Source organism: Panulirus ornatus, chromosome 21, assembly GCF_036320965.1.
Source record: "Panulirus ornatus isolate Po-2019 chromosome 21, ASM3632096v1, whole genome shotgun sequence".
Taxonomy (NCBI): domain Eukaryota; kingdom Metazoa; phylum Arthropoda; class Malacostraca; order Decapoda; family Palinuridae; genus Panulirus; species Panulirus ornatus.
Window position 1 is genome coordinate 19503265 of NC_092244.1, and position 22547 is coordinate 19525811.

Sequence of the window (22547 nt, forward strand, 5' to 3'; positions counted from 1 at the left end):
GCTTGCTGCCCTCAGCCATCGCCGTCGCCACCCGGCCAAACATGAAATGCAACCTCCCTCCCCCTGCACGCGCGTGAGGTTGCGCTAGGAAAAGACAACAAAGGCCACATTCGTTCACACTCAGTCTCTAGCTATCATGTGTAATACACTGAAACCACAGCTCTCTTCTCACATCTAGGCCCTAAAAAACTTTCCATGGTTTACCCCTGACACTTCAAATGCCCTGGTTCAATCCAATAACAGCATGTCGACCCTGTTATACAACATCCTTCCAATTCACTCTATTCCTTGCACGGCTGTCACCCTCCTGCATGTTCAGGCCCTGATCGCTCAATATCTTTTTCACTTCATCCTTCCACCTCCAATTTGGTCTCCCACTTCTCTTCGTTCCCTCCACCTCTGACACATACATCCTCTTGGTCAATCTTTCCTCACTCAATCTCTCCACATGACCAAACCATTTCAATACACCATCTTCTGCTCTCTCAACCACACTCATTTTATTACCAAACATCTCTTATCCTTTCATTACTTACTCGATCAAACCACCTCACACTACATATTGTCCTCAAAACATCTCATTTCTAACACATCTACCCTAATCCACACAACCCTATCTATAGCCCACTCCTCGCAACCATATAACATTGTTGGAACCACTATTCCTTCAAACATAACCATTTTTGCTCTCTGAGATAAGGTTCTCAGCTTCCACACATTCTTCAATGCTCTCAGAACCTTCGCCCCCTTCCCCACACTGTGACTCACTTCCCCTTCCATGGTTCTATCCACTGCCAAATCCACTCCCAGATATCTAAAACACTTCACTTCCTCCAGTTCTTCTCCATTCAAACTTACCTCCTAACTGACTTGTCCCTCAACTTTACTGTACCTAATAACCTTGCTCTTATTCACATTTACTCCCAGCCCGCTTCTTTCGCACACTTTACCAAACTCAAAGTCAGCAACTTCTGCAGTTTCTCACTCGAATCAGCCACCAGTGCTGCATCATCAGCGAACAATAACTGACTCACCTTCCAAGCCCTCTCATCCACAACAGACTGCACACTTGCCCCTCTCTCCAAAACTTATGCATTTACCTCCCTAACAACACCAACCATAAACAAATTAAACAAATAAGGAGACATCATGCACCCTAACCGCAAAGCAAAATTCACTGGGAACCAATCACTTTCCTCTCTTCCTACTCGTACACATGCCTTACATCCTCAATAAAAACTTTTCACTGCTTCTAGCAACTTGCCTCCCACATCATATACTCTTAATACCTTCCACAGAGCATCTCTATCAACTCTATCATATGCCTTTTCCAGATCTAAAAATGTTACATACAATTCCCTCTCTTTTTCTAAGTATTTCTCACATACATTCTTCAAAGCAAACACCTGATCCATATATCCTCTACCGCTTCTGAAACCACACTGCTCTTTCCCAATCTGATGCTCTGTACATGCCTTCACCCTCTCAATCAATACCCTCCCATATAATTTCCCAGGAATACTCAAAAAACTTACACCTCTGAAATCTGAACACTCACCTTTACCCCCTTTGCCTTTGTCCGATGGCACTATGCATGCATTCCACCAATCCTCAGGTACTTCACCATGAGCCATACATTCATTGAATATCCTCACCAACCAGTCAACAACACAGTCACCCCCTTTGTTAATAAATACCACTGCAACACCATCCAAACCCGCCACTTTGCAGGTTTTCATCTTCCACAAAGCTTTCATTACCTCTTCTCTGCTTACCAAACCATTCTCCCTGACCCTCTCACTTCATATTTCACCTCGACCTAAACACCTTATATCTGCCACTCCATCCATCATTTAACACATTCAACAAACCTTCAAAATTACTCACTCCATCTCCTTTATTTTTATCAAACTTAGTCGCTGTCTCCCGACAAGTACACAAACCCACTCACATGTGTATGTGGGAGGGTTGGGCTATTCTTTTGACTGTTTCCTCGCACTACCTTGCTAATGCGGGAGACAGTGACAAAGTATGATAAATATTTTTTTTTTTTTTTTTTTTTTTTTTTTATACTTTGTCGCTGTCTCCCGCGTTTGCGAGGTAGCGCAAGGAAACAGACGAAAGAAATGGCCCAACCCCCCCCCCCATACACATGTACATACACACGTCCACACACGCAAATATACATACCTACACAGCTTTCCATGGTTTACCCCAGACGCTTCACATGCCTTGCTTCAATCCACTGACAGCACGTCAACCCCTGTATACCACATGACTCCAATTCACTCTATTTCTTGCCCTCCTTTCACCCTCCTGCATGTTCAGGCCCCGATCACACAAAATCTTTTTCACTCCATCTTTCCACCTCCAATTTGGTCTCCCTCTTCTCCTCGTTCCCTCCACCTCCGACACATATATCCTCTTGGTCAATCTCTCCTCACTCATTCTCTCCATGTGCCCAAACCATTTCAAAACACCCTCTTCTGCTCTCTCAACCACGCTCTTTTTATTTCCACACATCTCTCTTACCCTTACGTTACTTACTCGATCAAACCACCTCACACCACACATTGTCCTCAAACATCTCATTTCCAGCACATCCATCCTCCTGCGCACATCTCTATCCATAGCCCACGCCTCGCAACCATACAACATTGTTGGAACCACTATTCCCTCAAACATACCCATTTTTGCTTTCCGAGATAGTGTTCTCGACTTCCACACATTCTTCAAGGCTCCCAAAATTTTCGCCCCCTCCCCCACCCTATGATCCACTTCCGCTTCCATGGTTCCATCCGCTGACAGATCCACTCCCAGATATCTAAAACACTTCACTTCCTCCAGTTTTTCTCCATTCAAACTCACCTCCCAATTGACTTGACCCTCACCCCTACTGTACCTAATAACCTTGCTCTTATTCACATTTACTCTCAACTTTCTTCTTCCACACACTTTACCAAACTCAGTCACCAGCTTCTGCAGTTTCTCACATGAATCAGCCACCAGCGCTGTATCATCAGCGAACAACAACTGACTCACTTCCCAAGCTCTCTCATCCCCAACAGACTTCATACTTGCCCCTCTTTCCAGGACTCTTGCATTTACCTCCCTTACAACCCCATCCATAAACAAATTAAACAACCATGGAGACATCACACACCCCTGCCGCAAACCTACATTCACTGAGAACCAATCACTTTCCTCTCTTCCTACACGTACACATGCCTTACATCCTCGATAAAAACTTTTCACTGCTTCTAACAACTTGCCTCCCACACCATATATTCTTAATACCTTCCACAGAGCATCTCTATCAACTCTATCATATGCCTTCTCCAGATCCATAAATGCTACATACAAATCCATTTGCTTTTCTAAGTATTTCTCACATACATTCTTCAAAGCAAACACCTGATCCACACATCCTCTACCACTTCTGAAACCACACTGCTCTTCCCCAATCTGATGCTCTGTACATGCCTTCACCCTCTCAATCAATACCCTCCCATATAATTTACCAGGAATACTCAACAAACTTATACCTCTGTAATTTGAGCACTCACTCTTATCCCCTTTGCCTTTGTACAATGGCACTATGCACGCATTCCGCCAATCCTCAGGCACCTCACCATAAGTCATACATACATTAAATAACCTTACCAACCAGTCAACAATACAGTCACCCCCTTTCTTAATAAATTCCACTGCAATACCATCCAAACCTGCTGCCTTGCCGGCTTTCATCTTCCGCAAAGCTTTTACTACCTCTTCTCTGTTTACCAAATCATTTTCCCTAACCCTCTCACTTTGCACACCACCTCGACCAAAACACCCTATATCTGCCACTCTGTCATCAGACACATTCAACAAACCTTCAAAATACTCATTCCATCTCCTTCTCACATCACCGCTACTTGTTATCACCTCCCCATTTACGCCCTTCACTGAAGTTCCCATTTGCTCCCTTGTCTTACGCACCCTATTTACCTCCTTCCAGAACATCTTTTTATTTTCCCTAAAATTTACTGATAGTCTCTCACCCCAACTCTCATTTGCCCTTTTTTTCACCTCTTGCACCTTTCTCTTGACCTCCTGTCTCTTTCTTTTATACTTCTCCCACTCAATTGCATTTTTTCCCTGCAAAAATCGTCCAAATGCCTCTCTCTTCTCTTTCACTAATGCTCTTACTTCTTCATCCCACCACTCACTACCCTTTCTAAACAGCCCACCTCCCACTCTTCTCATGCCACAAGCATCTTTTGCGCAATCCATCACTGATTCCCTAAATACATCCCATTCCTCCCCCACTCCCCTTACTTCCATTGTTCTCACCTTTTTCCATTCTGTACACAGTCTCTCCTGGTACTTCCCCACACAGGTCTCCTTCCCAAGCTCACTTACTCTCACCACCTTCTTCACCCCAACATTCACTCCTCTTTTCTGAAAACCCATACTAATCTTCACCTTAGCCTCCACAAGATAATGATCAGACATCCCTCCAGTTGCACCTCTCAGCACATTAACATCCAAAAGTCTCTCTTTCGCACGCCTGTCAATTAACACGTAATCCAATAACGCTCTCTGGCCATCTCTCCTACTTACATAAGTATACTTATGTATATCTCGCTTTTTAAACCAGGTATTCCCAATCATCAGTCCTTTTTCAGCACATAAATCTACAAGCTCTTCACCATTTCCATTTACAACACTGAACACCCCATGCATACCAATTATTCCCTCAACTGCCACATTACTCACCTTTGCATTTAAATCACCCATCACTATAACCCGGTCTCGTGCATCAAAACCGCTAACACACTCATTTAGCTGCTCCCAAAACACTTGCCTCTCATGATCTTTCTTCTCATGCCCAGGTGCATATGCACCAATAATCACCCACCTCTCTCCATCAACTTTCAATTTTACCCATATTAATCGAGAATTTACTTTCTTACATTCTATCACATACTCCCACAACTCCTGTTTCAGGAGTATTGCTACTCCTTCCCTTGCTCTTGTCCTCTCACTAACTCCTGACTTCACTCCCCAGACATTTCCAAACCACTCTTCCCCTTTACCCTTGAGCTTCGTTTCACTCAGAGCCAAAACATCCAGGTTCCTTTCCTCAAACATACTACCTATCTCTCCTTTTTTCACATCTTGGTTACATCCACACACATTTAGGCACCCCACTCTGAGCCTTCGAGGAGGATGATCACTCCCCGCGTGACTCCTTCTTCTGTTTCCCATTTTAGAAAGTTAATACAAGGAGGGGAGGATTTCCGGCCCCCCGCTCCCGTCCCCTCTAGTCGCTTTCTACGACACGCGAGGAATACGTGGGAAGTATTCTTTCACCCCTATCCCCAGGGATAATATACATATATATATACATATACACACACACACACACACACACACACATATGCACATACACACACACACACACACACATACATATATATACATATGAAAAATGTAAGAAACAATTTAGAAAACAAACTTTTAGCTTGAAATGAATGAAAAAAAATGAATGTCACATAATGGTTCAACCTCTGGCTATGGAAAGGAAATGTACAATTTATTCACACAAACGTCAATAGCAGTTCTCATCAATTTCACCACTGTGTCAATAAGCTTCAATGTCATATATATATATAAATATATATAAATAAAATAATTAAAAAGCCATGATATCACACAATCCTGCCTCACACCTACATGTATCCCAAAACTTTTGCTCAGTACTTCATCCACTCTTACACATGCATTTGCTTCTCTATAAAAGGCTTTTACACCATCCAGCAGTTTTCCCCCTATACTATATATCGAGACAGACTTCCCCAGAACTTTTTTTAAAGGGGAAGTAAATGTTTATAGTTGTGTTACTGGAGTGATAGTTTTCATACATGGTGCTTTGACAAGAAAATAGTGAAACTGGAAAAAAATGTAGCTTAGACATTGAAGCTTATTGATACAGTGGTTAAATTGATGAGAACTACTATTGACGTTTGTATAAATAAATTATACATTTCCTTTTCCACAGCCAGAGGTTGAACCATTATGTGACATTCATTTTTTCATTTCATTTCAAGCTAGAAGTTTCAGTTTTCTAAATTGTTTCTTACATTTTTCATATGTATATATATGTATGTGTGTGTGTGTGTGTGTGTATGTGCATATGTGTGTGTGTGTGTGTGTGTGTGTGTATATGTATATATATATGTATATTATCCCTGGGGATAGGGGTGAAAGAATACTTCCCACGTATTCCTCGCGTGTCGTAGAAAGCGACTAGAGGGGACGGGAGCGGGGGGCCGGAAATCCTCCCCTCCTTGTATTAACTTTCTAAAATGGGAAACAGAAGAAGGAGTCACGCGGGGAGTGCTCATCCTCCTCGAAGGCTCAGATTGGGGTGCCTAAATGTGTGGATGTAACCAAGATGTGAAAAAAGGAGAGATAGGTAGTATGTTTGAGGAAAGGAACCTGGATGTTTTGGCTCTGAGTGAAACGAAGCTCAAGGGTAAAGGGGAAGAGTGGTTTGGGAATGTCTTGGGAGTAAAGTCAGGGGTTAGTGAGAGGACAAGAGCAAGGGAGGGAGTAGCACACTCCTGAAACAGGAGTTGTGGGAGTATGTGATAGAATGTAAGAAAGTAAATTCTCGATTAATATGGGTAAAACTGAAAGTTGATGGAGAGAGATGGGTGATTATTGGTGCATATGCACCTGGGCATGAGAAGAAAGATCATGAGAGGCAAGTGTTTTGGGAGCAGCTGAATGAGTGTGTTAGTGGTTTTGATGCACGAGACCGGTTTATAGTGATGGGTGATTTGAATGCAAAGGTGAGTAATGTGGCAGTTGAGGGAATAATTGGTATACATGGGGTGTTCAGTGTTGTAAATGGAAATGGTGAAGAGCTTGTAGATTTATGTGCTAAAAAAGGACTGATGATTGGGAATACCTGGTTTAAAAAGCGAGATATACATAAGTATACTTATGTAAGTAGGAGAGATGGCCAGAGAGCGTTATTGGATTACGTGTTAATTGACAGACGCGCGAAAGAGAGACTTTTTGAGGTTAATGTGCTGAGAGGTGCAACTGGAGGGATGTCTGATCATTATCTTGTGGAGGCTAAGGTGAAGATTTGTATGGGTTTTCAGAAAAGAAGAGTGAATGTTGGGGTGAAGAGGGTGGTGAGAGTAAGTGAGCTTGGGAAGGAGACTTGTGTGAGGAAGTACCAGGAGAGACTGAGTACAGAATGGAAAAAGGTGAGAACAATGGAAGTAAGGGGAGTGGGGGAGGAATGGGATGTATTTAGGGAATCAGTGATGGATTGCGCAAAAGATGCTTGTGGCATGAGAAGAGTGGGAGGTGGGTTGATTAGAAAGGGTAGTGAGTGGGGGGATGAAGAAGTAAGAGAAGTAAGTAAGAGAAGAGAGAGGCATTTGGACAATTTTTGCAGGGAAAAAATGCAATTGAGAGGGAGATGTATAAAAGAAAGAGACAGGAGGTCAAGAGAAAGGTGCAAGAGGTGAAAAAAAACGCAAATGAGAGTTGGGGTGAGAGAGCATCATTAAATTTTTGGGAGAATAAAAAGATGTTCTGGAAGGAGGTAAATAAAGTGCGTAAGACAAGGGAGCAAATGGGAACTTCAGGGAAGGGCGCAAATGGGGAGGTGATAACAAGTAGTGGTGATGTGAGAAGGAGATGGAGTGAGTATTTTGAAGGTTTGTTGAATGTGTTTGATGATAGAGTGGCAGATATAGGGTGTTTTGGTCGAGGTGGTGTGCAAAGTGAGAGGGTTAGGGAAAATGATTTGGTAAACAGAGAAGAGGTAGTAAAAGCTTTGCGGAAGATGAAAGCCGGCAAGGCAGCAGGTTTGGATGGTATTGCAGTGGAATTTATTAAAAAAGGGGGTGACTGTATTGTTGACTGGTTGGTAAGGTTATTTAATGTATGTATGACTCATGGTGAGGTGCCTGAGGATTGGCGGAATGAGTGCATAGTGCCATTGTACAAAGGCAAAGGGGATAAGAGTGCGTGCTCAAATTACAGAGGTATAAGTTTGTTGAGTATTCCTGGTAAATTATATGGGAGGGTATTGATTGAGAGGGTGAAGGCATGTACAGAGCATCAGATTGGGGAAGAGCAGTGTGGTTTCAGAAGTGGTAGAGGATGTGTGGATCAGGTGTTTGCTTTGAAGAATGTATGTGAGAAATACTTAGAAAAGCAAATGGATTTGTATGTAGCATTTATGGATCTGGAGAAGGCATATGATAGAGTTGATAGAGATGCTCTGTGGAAGGTATTAAGAATATATGGTGTGGGAGGCAAGTTGTTAGAAGCAGTGAAAAGTTTTTATCGAGGATGTAAGGCATGTGTACGTGTAGGAAGAGAGGAAAGTGATTGGTTCTCAGTGAATGTAGGTTTGCGGCAGGGGTGTGTGATGTCTCCATGGTTGTTTAATTTGTTTATGGATGGGGTTGTTAGGGAGGTAAATGCAAGAGTTTTGGAAAGAGGGGCAAGTATGAAGTCTGTTGGGGATGAGAGAGCTTGGGAAGTGAGTCAGTTGTTGTTCGCTGATGATACAGCGCTGGTGGCTGATTCATGTGAGAAACTGCAGAAGCTGGTGACTGAGTTTGGTAAAGTGTGTGAAAGAAGAAAGTTAAGAGTAAATGTGAATAAGAGCAAGGTTATTAGGTACAGTAGGGTTGAGGGTCAAGTCAATTGGGAGGTGAGTTTGAATGGAGAAAAACTGGAGGAAGTGAAGTGTTTTGGATATCTGGGAGTGGATCTGGCAGCGGATGGAACCATGGAAGCGGAAGTGGATCATAGGGTGGGGGAGGGGGCGAAAATCCTGGGAGCCTTGAAGAATGTGTGGAAGTCGAGAACATTATCTCGGAAAGCAAAAATGGCTATGTTTGAAGGAATAGTGGTTCCAACAATGTTGTATGGTTGCGAGGCGTGGGCTATGGATAGAGTTGTACGCAGGAGGATGGATGTGCTGGAAATGAGATGTTTGAGAACAATGTGTGGTGTGAGGTGGTTTGATCGAGTAAGTAACGTAAGGGTAAGAGAGATGTGTGGAAATAAAAAGAGCGTGGTTGAGAGAGCAGAAGAGGGTGTTTTGAAATGGTTTGGGCACATGGAGAGAATGAGTGAGGAAAGATTGACCAAGAGGATATATGTGTCGGAGGTGGAGGGAAAGAGGAGAAGAGGGAGACCAAATTGGAGGTGGAAAGATGGAGTGAAAAAGATTTTGTGTGATCGGGGCCTGAACATGCAGGAGGGTGAAAGGAGGGCAAGGAATAGAGTGAATTGGAGTGATGTGGTATACCGGGGTTGACGTGCTGTCAGTGGATTGAATCAAGGCATGTGAAGCGTCTGGGGTAAACCATGGAAGGCTGTGTAGGTATGTATATTTGCGTGTGTGGACGTATGTATATACTGTGTATGGGGGTGGGTTCGGCCTTTTCTTTCGTCTGTTTCCTTGCGCTACCTCGCAAACGCGGGAGACAGCGACAAAGCAAAAAAAAAAAAAAAAAACTATATATCCTTGACATTCCACAAAGCATTACACTTGGCTTTGTCATACATTTTCTCCAGGTCCATAAAAGCTGCATACAACTTCTTACCTTTCCCTAAATACTTTTTCCATGGTCATCTTTACTATAAAAACTGATCCACAATCCCCTACCTTTCCTGAAACCTCCCTGCTCTTCACTTATTCTGCATTCAGTCATTTCCATCACTCTGTCAATTAAAATTCTTGCATAAACTTTTCCTAGTATACTTAACAATTCCCCTATAATTGCTACATAAATCCTTTGCACCTTTTCCTTTGAATAAAGTAACATTAATAGCTTTTACCCAATCCTCAGGAACAACCTTTTGTTTCCACGCCAAATTACACATCAGATGGATCAACTCTATCACATTCCCTCCTCCATACTTCAGTATTTCAGCCATAATCCCATCCACTTCAGCTGCCTTTCCTACCTTCAGCCTCATTAATGCCCTTCTTACCTCTCTATTTGCTATAGGCCCCTGCACTTGTATCTTTTTCCTTCCCTCCTTCATATCTCTGCATGTAACGACTGCTGTCTCCCCTTCTCCCACATTCATCAGTTCTTCAAAATACTCTTTCCATCCTCCTTTCACTTCCTCCTTTTGATTCAGCAATTTCCCTTCCTTACTTCTCACATCAACATTTCCACTCTTACATCCACATCTTTCCTTTTCTAACTCCTTCAAATACAGTTTCTTTTTATCTTGAAACTTTTCACTTAAATTTCTTCCAAAACCTTTGTCTACTATTTCTTTGCTTTCCTCTATCTACTTCTTAAGATTCCACGTAATATTTTGCACTTTCCTGTGTAAAGAAGGAGCATCCTGGCCTATGAAAGAAGGCTTTGGAAAACCTTCTGCTCTTTGGGTCTACCTACCTTTGTGAAGCATTTTTCTCTGCAATGAGCATTATCAAGTCAAAACAGACAAACTAAATGTAAACCTGGAACTAAGCCTGCTCACTGCAGCAGCCTCTATATCACCAAGAATAGCAAAAATCATCAGTGAACAACAACCCCACATTTCACATTGAGTTGCAACTTTCAAAAATTTCTGAGTGTTATTTCATTAATATTTTTCCTTTAGTATACTGGACAACAATTCATTTATTCTTTTTAGCTATTTTGGATGGTATTGCAGTGGAATTTATTAAAAAAGGGGGTGACTGTATTATTGACTGGTTGGTAAGGTTATTTAATGTATGTATGACTCATGGTGAGGTGCCTGAGGATTGGCGGAATGCGTGCATAGTGCCATTGTACAAAGGCAAAGGGGATAAGAGTGAGTGCTCAAATTACAGAGGTATAAGTTTGTTGAGTATTCCTGGTAAATCATATGGGAGGGTATTGATTGAGAGGGTGAAGGCATGTACAGAGCATCAGATTGGGGAAGAGCAGTGTGGTTTCAGAAGTGGTAGAGGATGTGTGGATCAGGTGTTTGCTTTGAAGAATGTATGTGAGAAATACTTAGAAAAGCAAATGGATTTGTATGTAGCATTTATGGATCTGGAGAAGGCATATGATAGAGTTGATAGAGATGCTCTGTGGAAGGTATTAAGAATATATGGTGTGGGAGGCAAGTTGTTAGAAGCAGTGAAAAGTTTTTATCGAGGATGTAAGGCATGTGTACGTGTAGGAAGAGAGGAAAGTGATTGGTTCTCAGTGAATGTAGGTTTGCGGCAGGGGTGTGTGATGTCTCCATGGTTGTTTAATTTGTTTATGGATGGGGTTGTTAGGGAGGTGAATGCAAGAGTTTTGGAAAGAGGGGCAAGTATGAAGTCTGTTGGGGATGAGAGAGCTTGGGAAGTGAGTCAGTTGTTGTTCACTGATGATACAGCGCTGGTGGCTGATTCATGTGAGAAACTGCAGAAACTGGTGACTTAGTTTGGTAAAGTGTGTAAAAGAAGAAAGTTAAGAGTAAATGGGAATAAGAGCAAGGTTATTAGGTACAGTAGGGTTGAGGGTCAAGTCAATTGGGAGGTAAGTTTGAATGGAGAAAAACTGGAGGAAGTAAAGTGTTTTAGATATCTGGGAGTGGATCTGGCAGCGGATGGAACCATGGAAGGGGAAGTGGATCATAGGGTGGGGGAGGGGGCGAAAATCCTGGGAGCCTTGAAGAATGTGTGGAAGTCGAGAACATTATCTCGGAAAGCAAAAATGTGTATGTTTGAAGGAATAGTGGTTCCAACAATGTTGTATGGTTGCAAGGCGTGGGCTATGGATAGAGTTGTGCGCAGGAGGATGGATGTGCTGGAAATGAGATGTTTGAGAACAATGTGTGGTGTGAGGTGGTTTGATCGAGTAAGTAACGTAAGGGTAAGAGAGATGTGTGGAAATAAAAAGAGCGTGGATGAGAGAGCAGAAGAGGGTGTTTTGAAATGGTTTGGGCACATGGAGAGAATGAGTGAGGAAAGATTGACCAAGAGGATATATGTGTCGGAGGTGGAGGGAACGAGGAGAAGTGGGAGACCAAATTGGAGGTGGAAAGATGGAGTGAAAAAGATTTTGTGTGATCGGGGCCTGAACATGCAGGAGGGTGAAAGGAGGGCAAGGAATAGAGTGAATTGGATCGATGTGGTATACAGGGGTTGACGTGCTGTCAGTGGATTGAATCAGGGCATATGAAGCGTCTGGGGTAAACCATGGAAAGCTATGTAGGTATGTATATTTGCGAGTGTGGACGTATGTATATACATGTGTATGGGGGTGGGTTGGGCCATTTCTTTCGTCTGTTTCCTTGCGCTACCTCGCAAACGCGGGAGACAGCGACAAAGCAAAAAAAAAAAAAAAAGCTATTTTTGAATTCAATGGGAAAACTCCGTCATTCAGCAACTGCATATTTCATTATGTATTCTTTTCCTACATATTTACCATTTCCCACATTAGTGAGGCAGCATTTAGAACAGAGGGATGAGCCTCAAAGGAAATATCCTCAATTGGCCCCCTTCTCTGTTCCTTCTCTTGAAAAATTAAAAACAGAAGGGGAAGATTTCTAGCCCCCCCCCCCCCCCTCCCCTTTTAGTCACCTTCTATGACACGCAGGGAATACATGGGAAGTTTTCTCCCCTATCCCCAGGGATACCCTATCTAAAATATGGACATTTAAAACAAAATATTTTGAGTTAATCTTTTACATCCATAAACAACTAATCATTGCATTAAAAAATGTATGATTTATGAAACATACTTTTAAAAAAGTCTACCTACCAAGACCTCCAAGACCTGTTCTCCACAGCAAAACAATCTTAAATCTATCACTCAACTCGCACATTGCTTAATCACTCTCAAGAATTTTTCCCTTCAAGTCCCTTAGCCTGGATGTTGCTCTTTATGTGACAGTTTGCTCCCAATAAATTTGATGGAATGATTTGGATACTTTTTCTTTGTCCACAACACTCTTCAAAATCTCTTTGCTCCTCCCTCTTAACCTTGCAGTACTTATCCCTTGCTCTCCTGTATCCTTCATTTGCTGGCTGGCTAAAGTATCATTTATACTTGAATATCCTCAATAGTACACCCATGACCTCTTAATTCATAGAACTCTTGGTGAATTTGATCAGCTCCACATAGATGCCTCAACTGTATTTCCTCTCTGGGTTCCTCTGTATCCTCCTCCACCATTTAGTCAAACAAAAACACTATATGACCACTTTTTCTACTAGGAGCATCATATATGTTCTATGAGTATTTTCATGCCACTAAAGTGTGAAAGAAAAGGTCTAGCAGAGATTATGCATCATCCCCTTAGTTTTCATATGTTCAATGATGTGCTAATGTAGGAAATTCTCCAGTGTAACTTAAAGGAATCTGTGTCTCTTGACTTAATGTCTCCATGGAAATCTACATTTTCCTAAAGAGTTTTCGTGCATGATTACTATTTATGTTGTAAGGGTAGGAAATTTTACACCTGCATTTGTCAGTCTCTTAACCTTATGGACACATATACCAAGTCTTTACTCTTATGAATTTGATCTTTCGCCCCAACTTCAGCCAGGTAACCATTTACTAACCAGCCCTGAGGTAAGGATGAACAGTTTTGTCGGCTGAAGGTCAACAGTCATGGCCAGTATTCAAAGCAACACTAACCATTACAACACAGAAAACAGCGTAAATAAATATATAACTAAATAATGATTTATTGGATTTAGGCAGCCATTCAGCTGAGTGTAATTATTATCTGTATGTTTTGGAGAGAGTTTTCACACTTGTGTTTCCCTTCTTTGAACCTTGTATATATATGCACCATGTCTTTACTCCTATGTATGTAGGCACAAACACACACACACAAAAAAAAGACATCTGTATTTGTATCTCACCTCTGTAACAAAGAAAAGTAAGGAAATCTTCAACTGTTGGTCTAACTGGTACTTCAACAATATCTAGAGGAGGGGGAGGTGGATGAACCTGGCTGACAACTCTACTTCTTGCTTCTGAAGAGCCACTCCTATCTCTTAATTCTCTTGTCTCCTTAACTGGAGTTGGAGCAGGACTGTTTGGTTGTGAACCTTGAGCAAATTTACGTTGTGCATGAACTCTAGCCCTGCAAGTGAAATAAGGTTAAGGAAAATGATTTAGAAAAATTCTTTAAAATGTCCCTTTCTCAAAAATACATACTAGATTATATATTTGTGTCTTACAATAAAACCTGAAAAACTGAAAGAAGGAAACATAACATGCTATTAGTAGTTTGTATATATCTCTGATGCCCATTCCCTCTAGGAACTCCCATCAAGGGGTGGCCGTGGCAAAAGAATCTCCACTTATGCCAGTACTTTCATGCCTCCCTTACAAACACCATTCCATGCATTTTCATTTCTCCCTTGCAAAAACCATTCCACTGTTTCTCTCCCTCTACTACTCCACCCTACTTGCTCATGTCACAGGTGGTCTCCCTCTCACACCAAAACCTCTAATTCTACAATCATACACTCTCCTTGTAAACTTCCAATCTTGCATTCTTTCCACATGCCCAAACCTCCACAATGTATTACATTTCACCAATTCTACCACTCCACAATTCACTCCCTTTGCATTCATTGCCATTCCACATCTCTCATACACTCATTTCTTTCTTCATTCCATCTAGTCATACCATGTGCTCTTTTCAAATAGTTCATTTCCACAGCCTGGATTCTTGACCTCAGTGTCTCATTCCATGTACGTTTCTGCTGCATAGGTCAGGGCTGGGAGGACTATGCTGTCCCTTAATCCTCTCTTCACTTCCATACTTACACCTCTACCCTTCATTATTCTATTAAGGGACCCAATACTCTTCTACCCTGTACTGCTCTCTCCCTTATGTCTCCTTCCATATCACCTCACTTACCCAAGACACCTCACAGATACTTAAATTCCCTCATTTCTTCCAGTCTTTTTTGCCATATATCCATAGCACATGTGAAAAACTGCAGAAGCTGGTGACTGAGTTTGGTAAAGTGTGTGAAAGAAGAAAGTTAAGAGTAAATGGGAATAAGAGCAAGGTTATTAGGTACAGTAGGGTTGAGGGTCAAGTCAATTGGGAGGTAAGTTTGAATGGAGAAAAACTGGAGGAAGTAAAGTGTTTTAGATATCTGGGAGTGGATCTGGCAGCGGATGGAACCACGGAAGCGGAAGTGGATCATAGGGTGGGGGAGGGGGCGAAAATCCTGGGAGCCTTGAAGAATGTGTGGAAGTCGAGAACATTATCTCGGAAAGCAAAAATGGGTATGTTTGAAGGAATAGTGGTTCCAACAATGTTGTATGGTTGCGAGGCGTGGGCTATGGATAGAGTTGTGCGCAGGAGGATGGATGTGCTGGAAATGAGATGTTTGAGGACAATGTGTGGTGTGAGGTGGTTTGATTGAGTAAGTAACGTAAGGGTAAGAGAGATGTGTGGAAATAAAAAGAGTGTGGTTGAGAGAGCAGAAGAGGGTGTTTTGAAATGGTTTGGGCACATGGAGAGAATGAGTGAGGAAAGACTGACCAAGAGGATATATGTGTCGGAGGTGGAGGGAACGAGGAGGAGTGGGAGACCAAATTGGAGGTGGAAAGATGGAGTGAAAAAGATTTTGTGTGATTGGGGCCTGAACATGCAGGAGGGTGAAAGGAGGGCAAGGAATAGAGTGAACTGGATCGATGTGGTATACCGGGGTTGACGTGCTGTCAGTGGATTGAATCAGGGCATGTGAAGCGTCTGGGGTAAACCATGGAAAGCTGTGTACGTATGTGTATTTGCATGTGTGGACGTATGTATATACATGTGTATGGGGGTGGGTTGGGCCATTTCTTTCATCTGTTTCCTTGCGCTACCTCGCAAACGCGGGAGACAGCGACAAAGCAAAAAAAAAAAAAAAAAATTCATAGCACAATTTAGTACCCTTTCTTCTTCCAATCTACATGGCTTTACAAAATTTATACTTTCACTCCATTTCCTTTCAAACTCCATTACTTTATTTCTACTTGCATTTTCCTTATCAAGGATGTAAGGCATGTGTACATGTAGGAAGAGAGGAAAGTGATTGGTTCTCAGTGAATGTAGGTTTGCAGCAGGGGTGTGTGATGTCTCCATGGTTATGTAATTTGTTTATGGATGGGGTTGTTAGGGAGGTGAATGCAAGAGTTTTAGCAAGAGGGGCAAGTATGCAGTCTGTTCTGGATGAGAGAGCTTGGGAAGTGAGTCAGTTGTTGTTCGCTGGTGATACAGCGCTGGTGGCTGATTCAGGTGAGAAACTGCAGAAGCTGGTGACTGAGTTTGGTAAAGTGCGTGAAAGAAGAAAGTTAAAAGTAAATGTGAATAAGAGCAAGGTTATTAGGTACAGTAGGGTTGAGGGTCAAGTCAATTGGGAGGTAAGTTTGAATGGAGAAAAACTGGAGGAAGTAAAGTGTTTTAGATATCTGGGAGTGGATCTGGCAGCGGATGGAACCATGGAAGCGGAAGTGAATCATAGGGTGGGGGAGGGGGCGAAAATCCTGGGAGCCTTGAAGAATGTTTGGAAGTCGAGAACATTATCTCGGAAAGCAAAAATGGCTATGTTTGAAGGAATGGTGGTTTCAACACTGTTGTATGGTTGTGAGGCGTGGGCTATGGATAGAGTTGTGCGCAGGAGGGTGGATGTTCTGGAAATGAGATGTTTGAGGACAATATGTGGTGTGAGGTGGCTTGATCGAGTAAGTAATGAAAGGGTAAGAGAGATGTGTGGAAATAAAAAGAGCATGGTTGAGAGAGCAGAAGAGGGTGTTTTGAAATGGTTTGGGCACATGGAGAGAATGAGTGAGGAAAGATTGACCAAGAGGATATATGTGTCAGAGGTGGAGGGAACGAGGAGAAGTGGGAGACCAAATTGGAGGTGGAGAGATGGAGTGAAAAAGATTTTGAGTGATCAGGGCCTGAACATGCTGGAGGGTGAAAGGCGGGCAAGGAAAAGAGTGAATTGGATCGATGTGGTATACCGGGGTCGATGTGCTGTCAATGGATTGAATCAGGGCATGTGAAGCATCTGGGGTAAACCATGGAAAGTTCTGTGGTGCCTGAATGTGGAAAGGGAGCTGTGGTTTCGGGCATTATTACATGACAGCTAGAGACTGAGTGTGAACGAATGGGGCCTTTGTCTTTTCCTAGCGCTACCTCGCACACATGAGGGGGAGGGGGATGTTATTCCATGTGTGGCGGGGTGGCGATGGGAATAAATAAAGGCAGACAGTATGAATTATGTACATGAGTATATATGTATATGTCTGTGTGTGTATATATATGTGTACATTGAGATGTATAGGTATGTATATTTGCGTGTGTGGACATGTATGTATATACATGTGTATGTGGGTGGGTTGGGCCATTTCTTTCGTCTGTTTCCTTGCGCTACCTCGCAAACATGGTAGACAGCGACAAAGCAAAATAAATAAAGAATATAGCATTTTCCTTCAATCTCCTATGCTTACATACATCATTAATCAAACTTACAACCTTCTGCAACTCCTCTTGACTCTCCACAAACATCACAGTATCATCCACAAACAGGCTTGCCACTACCCACCATATCTCACCACCACACTCCATCTCTGCACCCCCTTTTCCTAGTTTTGCTTTCATCTCTCTTATCACTCCATCCATATATACATTAAAAAGCTACAGCCCTGCCTCAAACCTACATGTATCCCAAAACTTTTGCTCAGCTCTCCATCCACTCACACATGCATTTGTTAGTCAATGGGAGGCTTTTACACCATTCAACAGTTGTCTCCCTACACCATATATCCTTAACACATCCCACAGAGCATTCCACTTCACTCTGTCACAAGCTTTCTCCAGATCCATAAAAGCTGCGTACATCTTACCTTTTGCTAAATACTTTTCCACAGTCATCTTTACTACAAAAATCTGATCCACACATCCCTTTCTTTCTTAAAACCCCCTTGCTCTTCACTTATTCAGCATTTAGTCACTTCCATCACTCTCAATTATTATTCTTGTATACACTTTTCCTGGTATACTTAATAGATTTATTCCCCTACAACTGCTACATTCCTTTGCACCTTTTCCTTTGAGTCAAGGAACAATAATAGCTTTCATTCAATCCTCAGGTATAACCCTCTGTTTCCATGCTAAATAGCATATAAGATGCATCAACTCTATCACACTTTCTCCTTCATATTTTAGCATTTCAGCCATTATCCCATCCACTCCAGGTGGCTTTCTACCTTCAGCCTCATTATCGCCCTTTTTTTACCTCTGTTTTTTCTATAGGTCTCTGCACTTATATCCTCCTTATGTGATGCAACATAAGCAAACAGCAACACTTTTAAAGGCAATAACCTAAGAAAAGTATCTAAAGCCATCAAGTGTAGTGTGCTTTGTTTGTTATAAGAAGTTCTATTTCATGTGATATTAAGGCATAGGTCTGCAACAGTAAAGAGGCCAGTACAGCATAAATAGGTGAAATACGTTTTGGCATAGACTTCACAGATCAAAGTTTGAGGAAATCTGAGATTATGTTGACAAGGCAGATAGGTATCTATGAATGAAAATACAGCCATACTGTGGTCATATGAGCATACAGGAAAGAAGCAAAGGAGATGACTGAGAGAAAAGAAAACTAATAAAGTTCATATGTAAAGTTAAAAAAATGAACATGTGGTTAGGGACATGTATAAATGAGTGTACTGATGTATGAATCTGTGGAAATGTACTTTGAATGTTCTCCATGAACAAATGAAGGTCTCAATACCTCACATTGCTGTACGAGATAATACTGCATACAAAACGTATGAGTACAGAATGGAAAAAGGTGAAAACAAAGGACGTAAGGGGAGTGGGGAAGGAATGGGATGTATTTAGGGAACCAGTGATGGCTTGCGCAAAAGATGCTTGTGGCATGTGAAGAGTGGGAGGTAGGCAGATTAGAAAGGGTAGCGAATGGTGGGATGAAGAAGTAAGATTATTAGTGAAAGAAAAGAGAGAGGCATTTGGACGATTTTTGCAGGGAAATAATGCAAATGACCATGAGAAGTATAAAAGAAAGAGGCAGGAGGTCAAGAGAAAGGTGCAAGAGGTGAAAAAGAGGGCAAATGAGAGTTGGGGTGAGAGAGTATCATTAAATTTTAGGGAGAATAAAAAGATGTTTTGGACGGAGGTAAATAAAGTGCGTAAGACAAGGGAACAAATGGGAACTTCAGTGAAGGGGGCTAATGGGGAGGTGATAACAAGTAGTGGTGATGTGAAAAGTAGAGGGAGTGAGTATTTTGAAGGTTTGTTGAATGTTTGATGATAAGAGTGGCAGATAAAGGGTGTTTTGGTCGAGGTGGTGTGCAAAGTGAGAGGGTTAGGGAAAATTATTTGGTAAACAGAGAAGAGGTAGTAAAAGTTTTGTGGAAGATGAAAGCCGGTAAGGCAGCGGGTTTGGATGGTATTGCAGTAGAATTTATTAAAAAAGTGGGTGACTGTTTTGTTGACTGGTTGGGAAGGTTATTTAATGTATGTATGACTCATGGTGAGTTGCCTGAGGATTGGAGGAATGCTTGCATAGTGCCATTGTACAAAGGCAAAGAGGATAAAAGTGAGTGCTCAAATTACAGAGGTATAAGTTTGTTGAGCATTCCTGGGAAATTATATTGGAGGGTATTGATTGAGAGGGTAAAGGCATGTACACAGCATTAGATTGGGGAAGAGCAGTGTGCTTTCAGAAGTGGTAGAGGATGTGTGGATCAGTTGTTTGCTTTGAAGAATGTATGTGAGAAATACTTAGAAAAGCAAATGGATTTGTATATAGCATTTATGGATCTGGAGAAGGCAGATGATAAGAGTTGATAGAGATGCTCTGCGGAAGGAATCAAGAATATATGGGGTGGGAGGCAAGTTGTTAGAAGCAGTGAAAAGTTTTAATCAAGGATGTAAGGCATGTGTACATGTAGGAAGAGAGGAAAGTGATTGGTTCTCAGTGAATGTTGGTTTGCGGCAGGGGTATGTGATGTCTCCATGGTTGTTTAATTTGTTTATTGATTGGGTTGTTAGGAAGGTGAATGCAAGAGTTTTGGAAAGAGGGGCAAGTATGCAGTGTGTTGTGGATGAGAGAGCTAGGGAAGTGTGTCAGTTGTTGTTCGCTGGTGATACAGCGCTGGTGGCTGATTCATGTGAGAAACTGCAGAAGCTGGTGAATGAGTTTGGTAAAGAGTGTGAAAGAAGAAAGCTGAGAATAAATGTGAGTAAGAGCAAGGTTATTAGGTACAGTTGGGTTGAGGGGCAAGTCAATTGGGAGGTAAGTTTAAACGGAGAAAAACTGGAGGAAGTGATCTGTTCTAGATATCTGGGAGTGGATCTGGCAGTGGATGCAACCATGGAAGCGGAAGTGAATCATGGGGAGGAGTTGGGGGCAAAAGTTCTGGGAGCATTGAAAAATGTGTGGAAGTCGAGAACATTATCTCGGAAAGCAAAAATGGGTATGTTTGAAGGAATAGTGGTTCCAACAATGTTATATGGTTGCGAGGTGTGGGCTATAGATAGAGTTGTGCGGAGGAGGGTGGATGTGCTGGAAATGACACGTTTGAGGACAATATGTGGTGTGAGGTGGTTTGATCGAGTAAGTAATGAAAGGGTAAGAGAGATGTGTGGTAGTAAAAAGAGTGTGGTTGAGACAGCAGAAGAGGGTGTTTTGACATGGTTTAGTCACATGAGTGAGGAAAGATTGACAAAGAGGATATATGTGTCAGAGGTGGAGGGAATGAAGAGAAGTGGGAGACTAAACTGGAGGTGGAATGATGGAGTGAAAAAGATTTTGAGTGATCGGGGCCTGAACATGCAGGAGGGTGAAAGTCATGCAAGGAATATAGTGAATTGGAACAATGCAGAATAGCGGGGTCGACTTGCTGTCAATGGATTGAACCAGGGCATGTGAAGTGTCTGGGGTAACCATGGAAAGTTTTGTGGAGCCTGGATGTGGAAAGGGAGCTGTGATTTCAGTGCATTATACATGACAGCTAGAATGTGAGTGTGAATGAATGTGGCCTTTGTTGTCTTTTCCTAGCGCTAACTTGTGCACATGCAGGGGGAGGGGGTTTTCATTTCAAGTGTGGTGGGGTGCCGACGGAAATGAACATGGGCAGATAGTACGAATTACGTACATGTGTATATGTGTATATGTCTGTGTGTGTATATATATATATATATGTATATGCTGAGATGTATAGATATGTATGTGCTGTGTGTGAACATGTAGGTATATACATGTGTATATGGGTGGGTTGGGCCATTCTTTCGTCTGTTTCCTTGTGGTACCTTGCTAATGCAGGAGACAGCGACAAAGTATAATAAATAATTAAATAAATAAATAACCTTAATCCCCTTTGCCTTTATCCAATGGGCACTATGCATGCATTCCGCCAATCCTCAGGCACTTCACCATTAACCATGCATACACTGAATATCCTTAACAACCAGTCAACAACACAGTCACCACCTTTTTTAATAAATTCCACTGCAATACCACCCAAACCTACCCCCTTGCCAGCTTCCAACTTCTGTAAAGCTTTCACTACCTCTTCTCTGTTTAACAAACCATTCTCCCTGACCCTCTCACTTTGCACACCACCTCGACCAAAACACCCTGTATCTGCCACTCTATCATCAAACACATTCAACAAACCTTCAAAATACTCACTCCATCTCCTCACTTCACCACTATGGGACCATTTTAATCATAATAGATTTCTGTACACTAGGGATGGTCTTCACTTAAATGGGATACGGACAGCCCACCTTGGCAGAGAGATAAACTACTCAGGAGAGCAAATCATGGTCTAGCTAACAAATGAATAGTGAGGAGGTAGCTGTGGGGGGGATCTGAGTGTGAACGATATCTGAGGAACAAGGCATCTAGTTTGACCGTGATAATGGTAGCCGTAAAGGATGGACGGGACTTTGGTGGTAGGGTCCCTCGGGGAGTAGCGGTAACCTCGCATGCACAGGAATTAGCAAAGGAAGGGCTAGTAGGATCAGTTGAGGACAACTTGGGCAGTATATGTAGTGGGTTAGCACAGATACAGGTCAACTCTCAGGTAACTTTAGGAGAACAAGGCTGGTAGGGCACAGTGCAGGGAAGGTCAGAGTAAGGCAGCGAACCTAAAATAGACGGAGAACCATTTCTCTCCCACTGCTGAAAATGAAGCCATTAACAGTGATAATACAAAGATGCATACCAACAGTACAAAAACAAAAAAGCCAAATTCAGTATAGAAATCAACTCGAAAGTAAGTTTAATATACCCAAATGCCAAGAGCATCATTATATCTTATATCTTTTACCTTATATCCTGTGCAGTTAATGAAAAACTGTACATTATTGCAATCTCAGAAACGTGGGTAAACTCTGAAAATAAACACGTACTTGCCAAGTTAGCAATACCCAGATAAAAACTATTTATGAAACATCGCTTGTACAGGGTAGGTGGTGGAGTTTTGATTTTCGTTCATAACAATCAAAGTGCAATGAGCTTATCCTGTGCAGTTACTGAA

At 42.1% G+C, this 22547-nt stretch overlaps 1 protein-coding gene across 6 annotated transcripts in view; it reads right to left on the bottom strand.

The window, feature by feature from the left end:
• LOC139756395 (uncharacterized) overlaps positions 1-22547 on the bottom strand; it is a 665354-nt gene that overhangs the window by 574282 nt on the left and 68525 nt on the right. For all 6 annotated transcript variants that reach the window (XR_011714330.1, XR_011714331.1, XM_071675809.1 and 3 more), the window contains one exon: positions 13883-14106. Coding sequence is in view for 4 of the 6 variants with exons in the window: in XM_071675809.1 (XP_071531910.1) it covers positions 13883-14106 (224 nt within the window). In the remaining 2 variants the exon portion in view is untranslated. The remainder of the gene's footprint in view (positions 1-13882; positions 14107-22547) is intronic.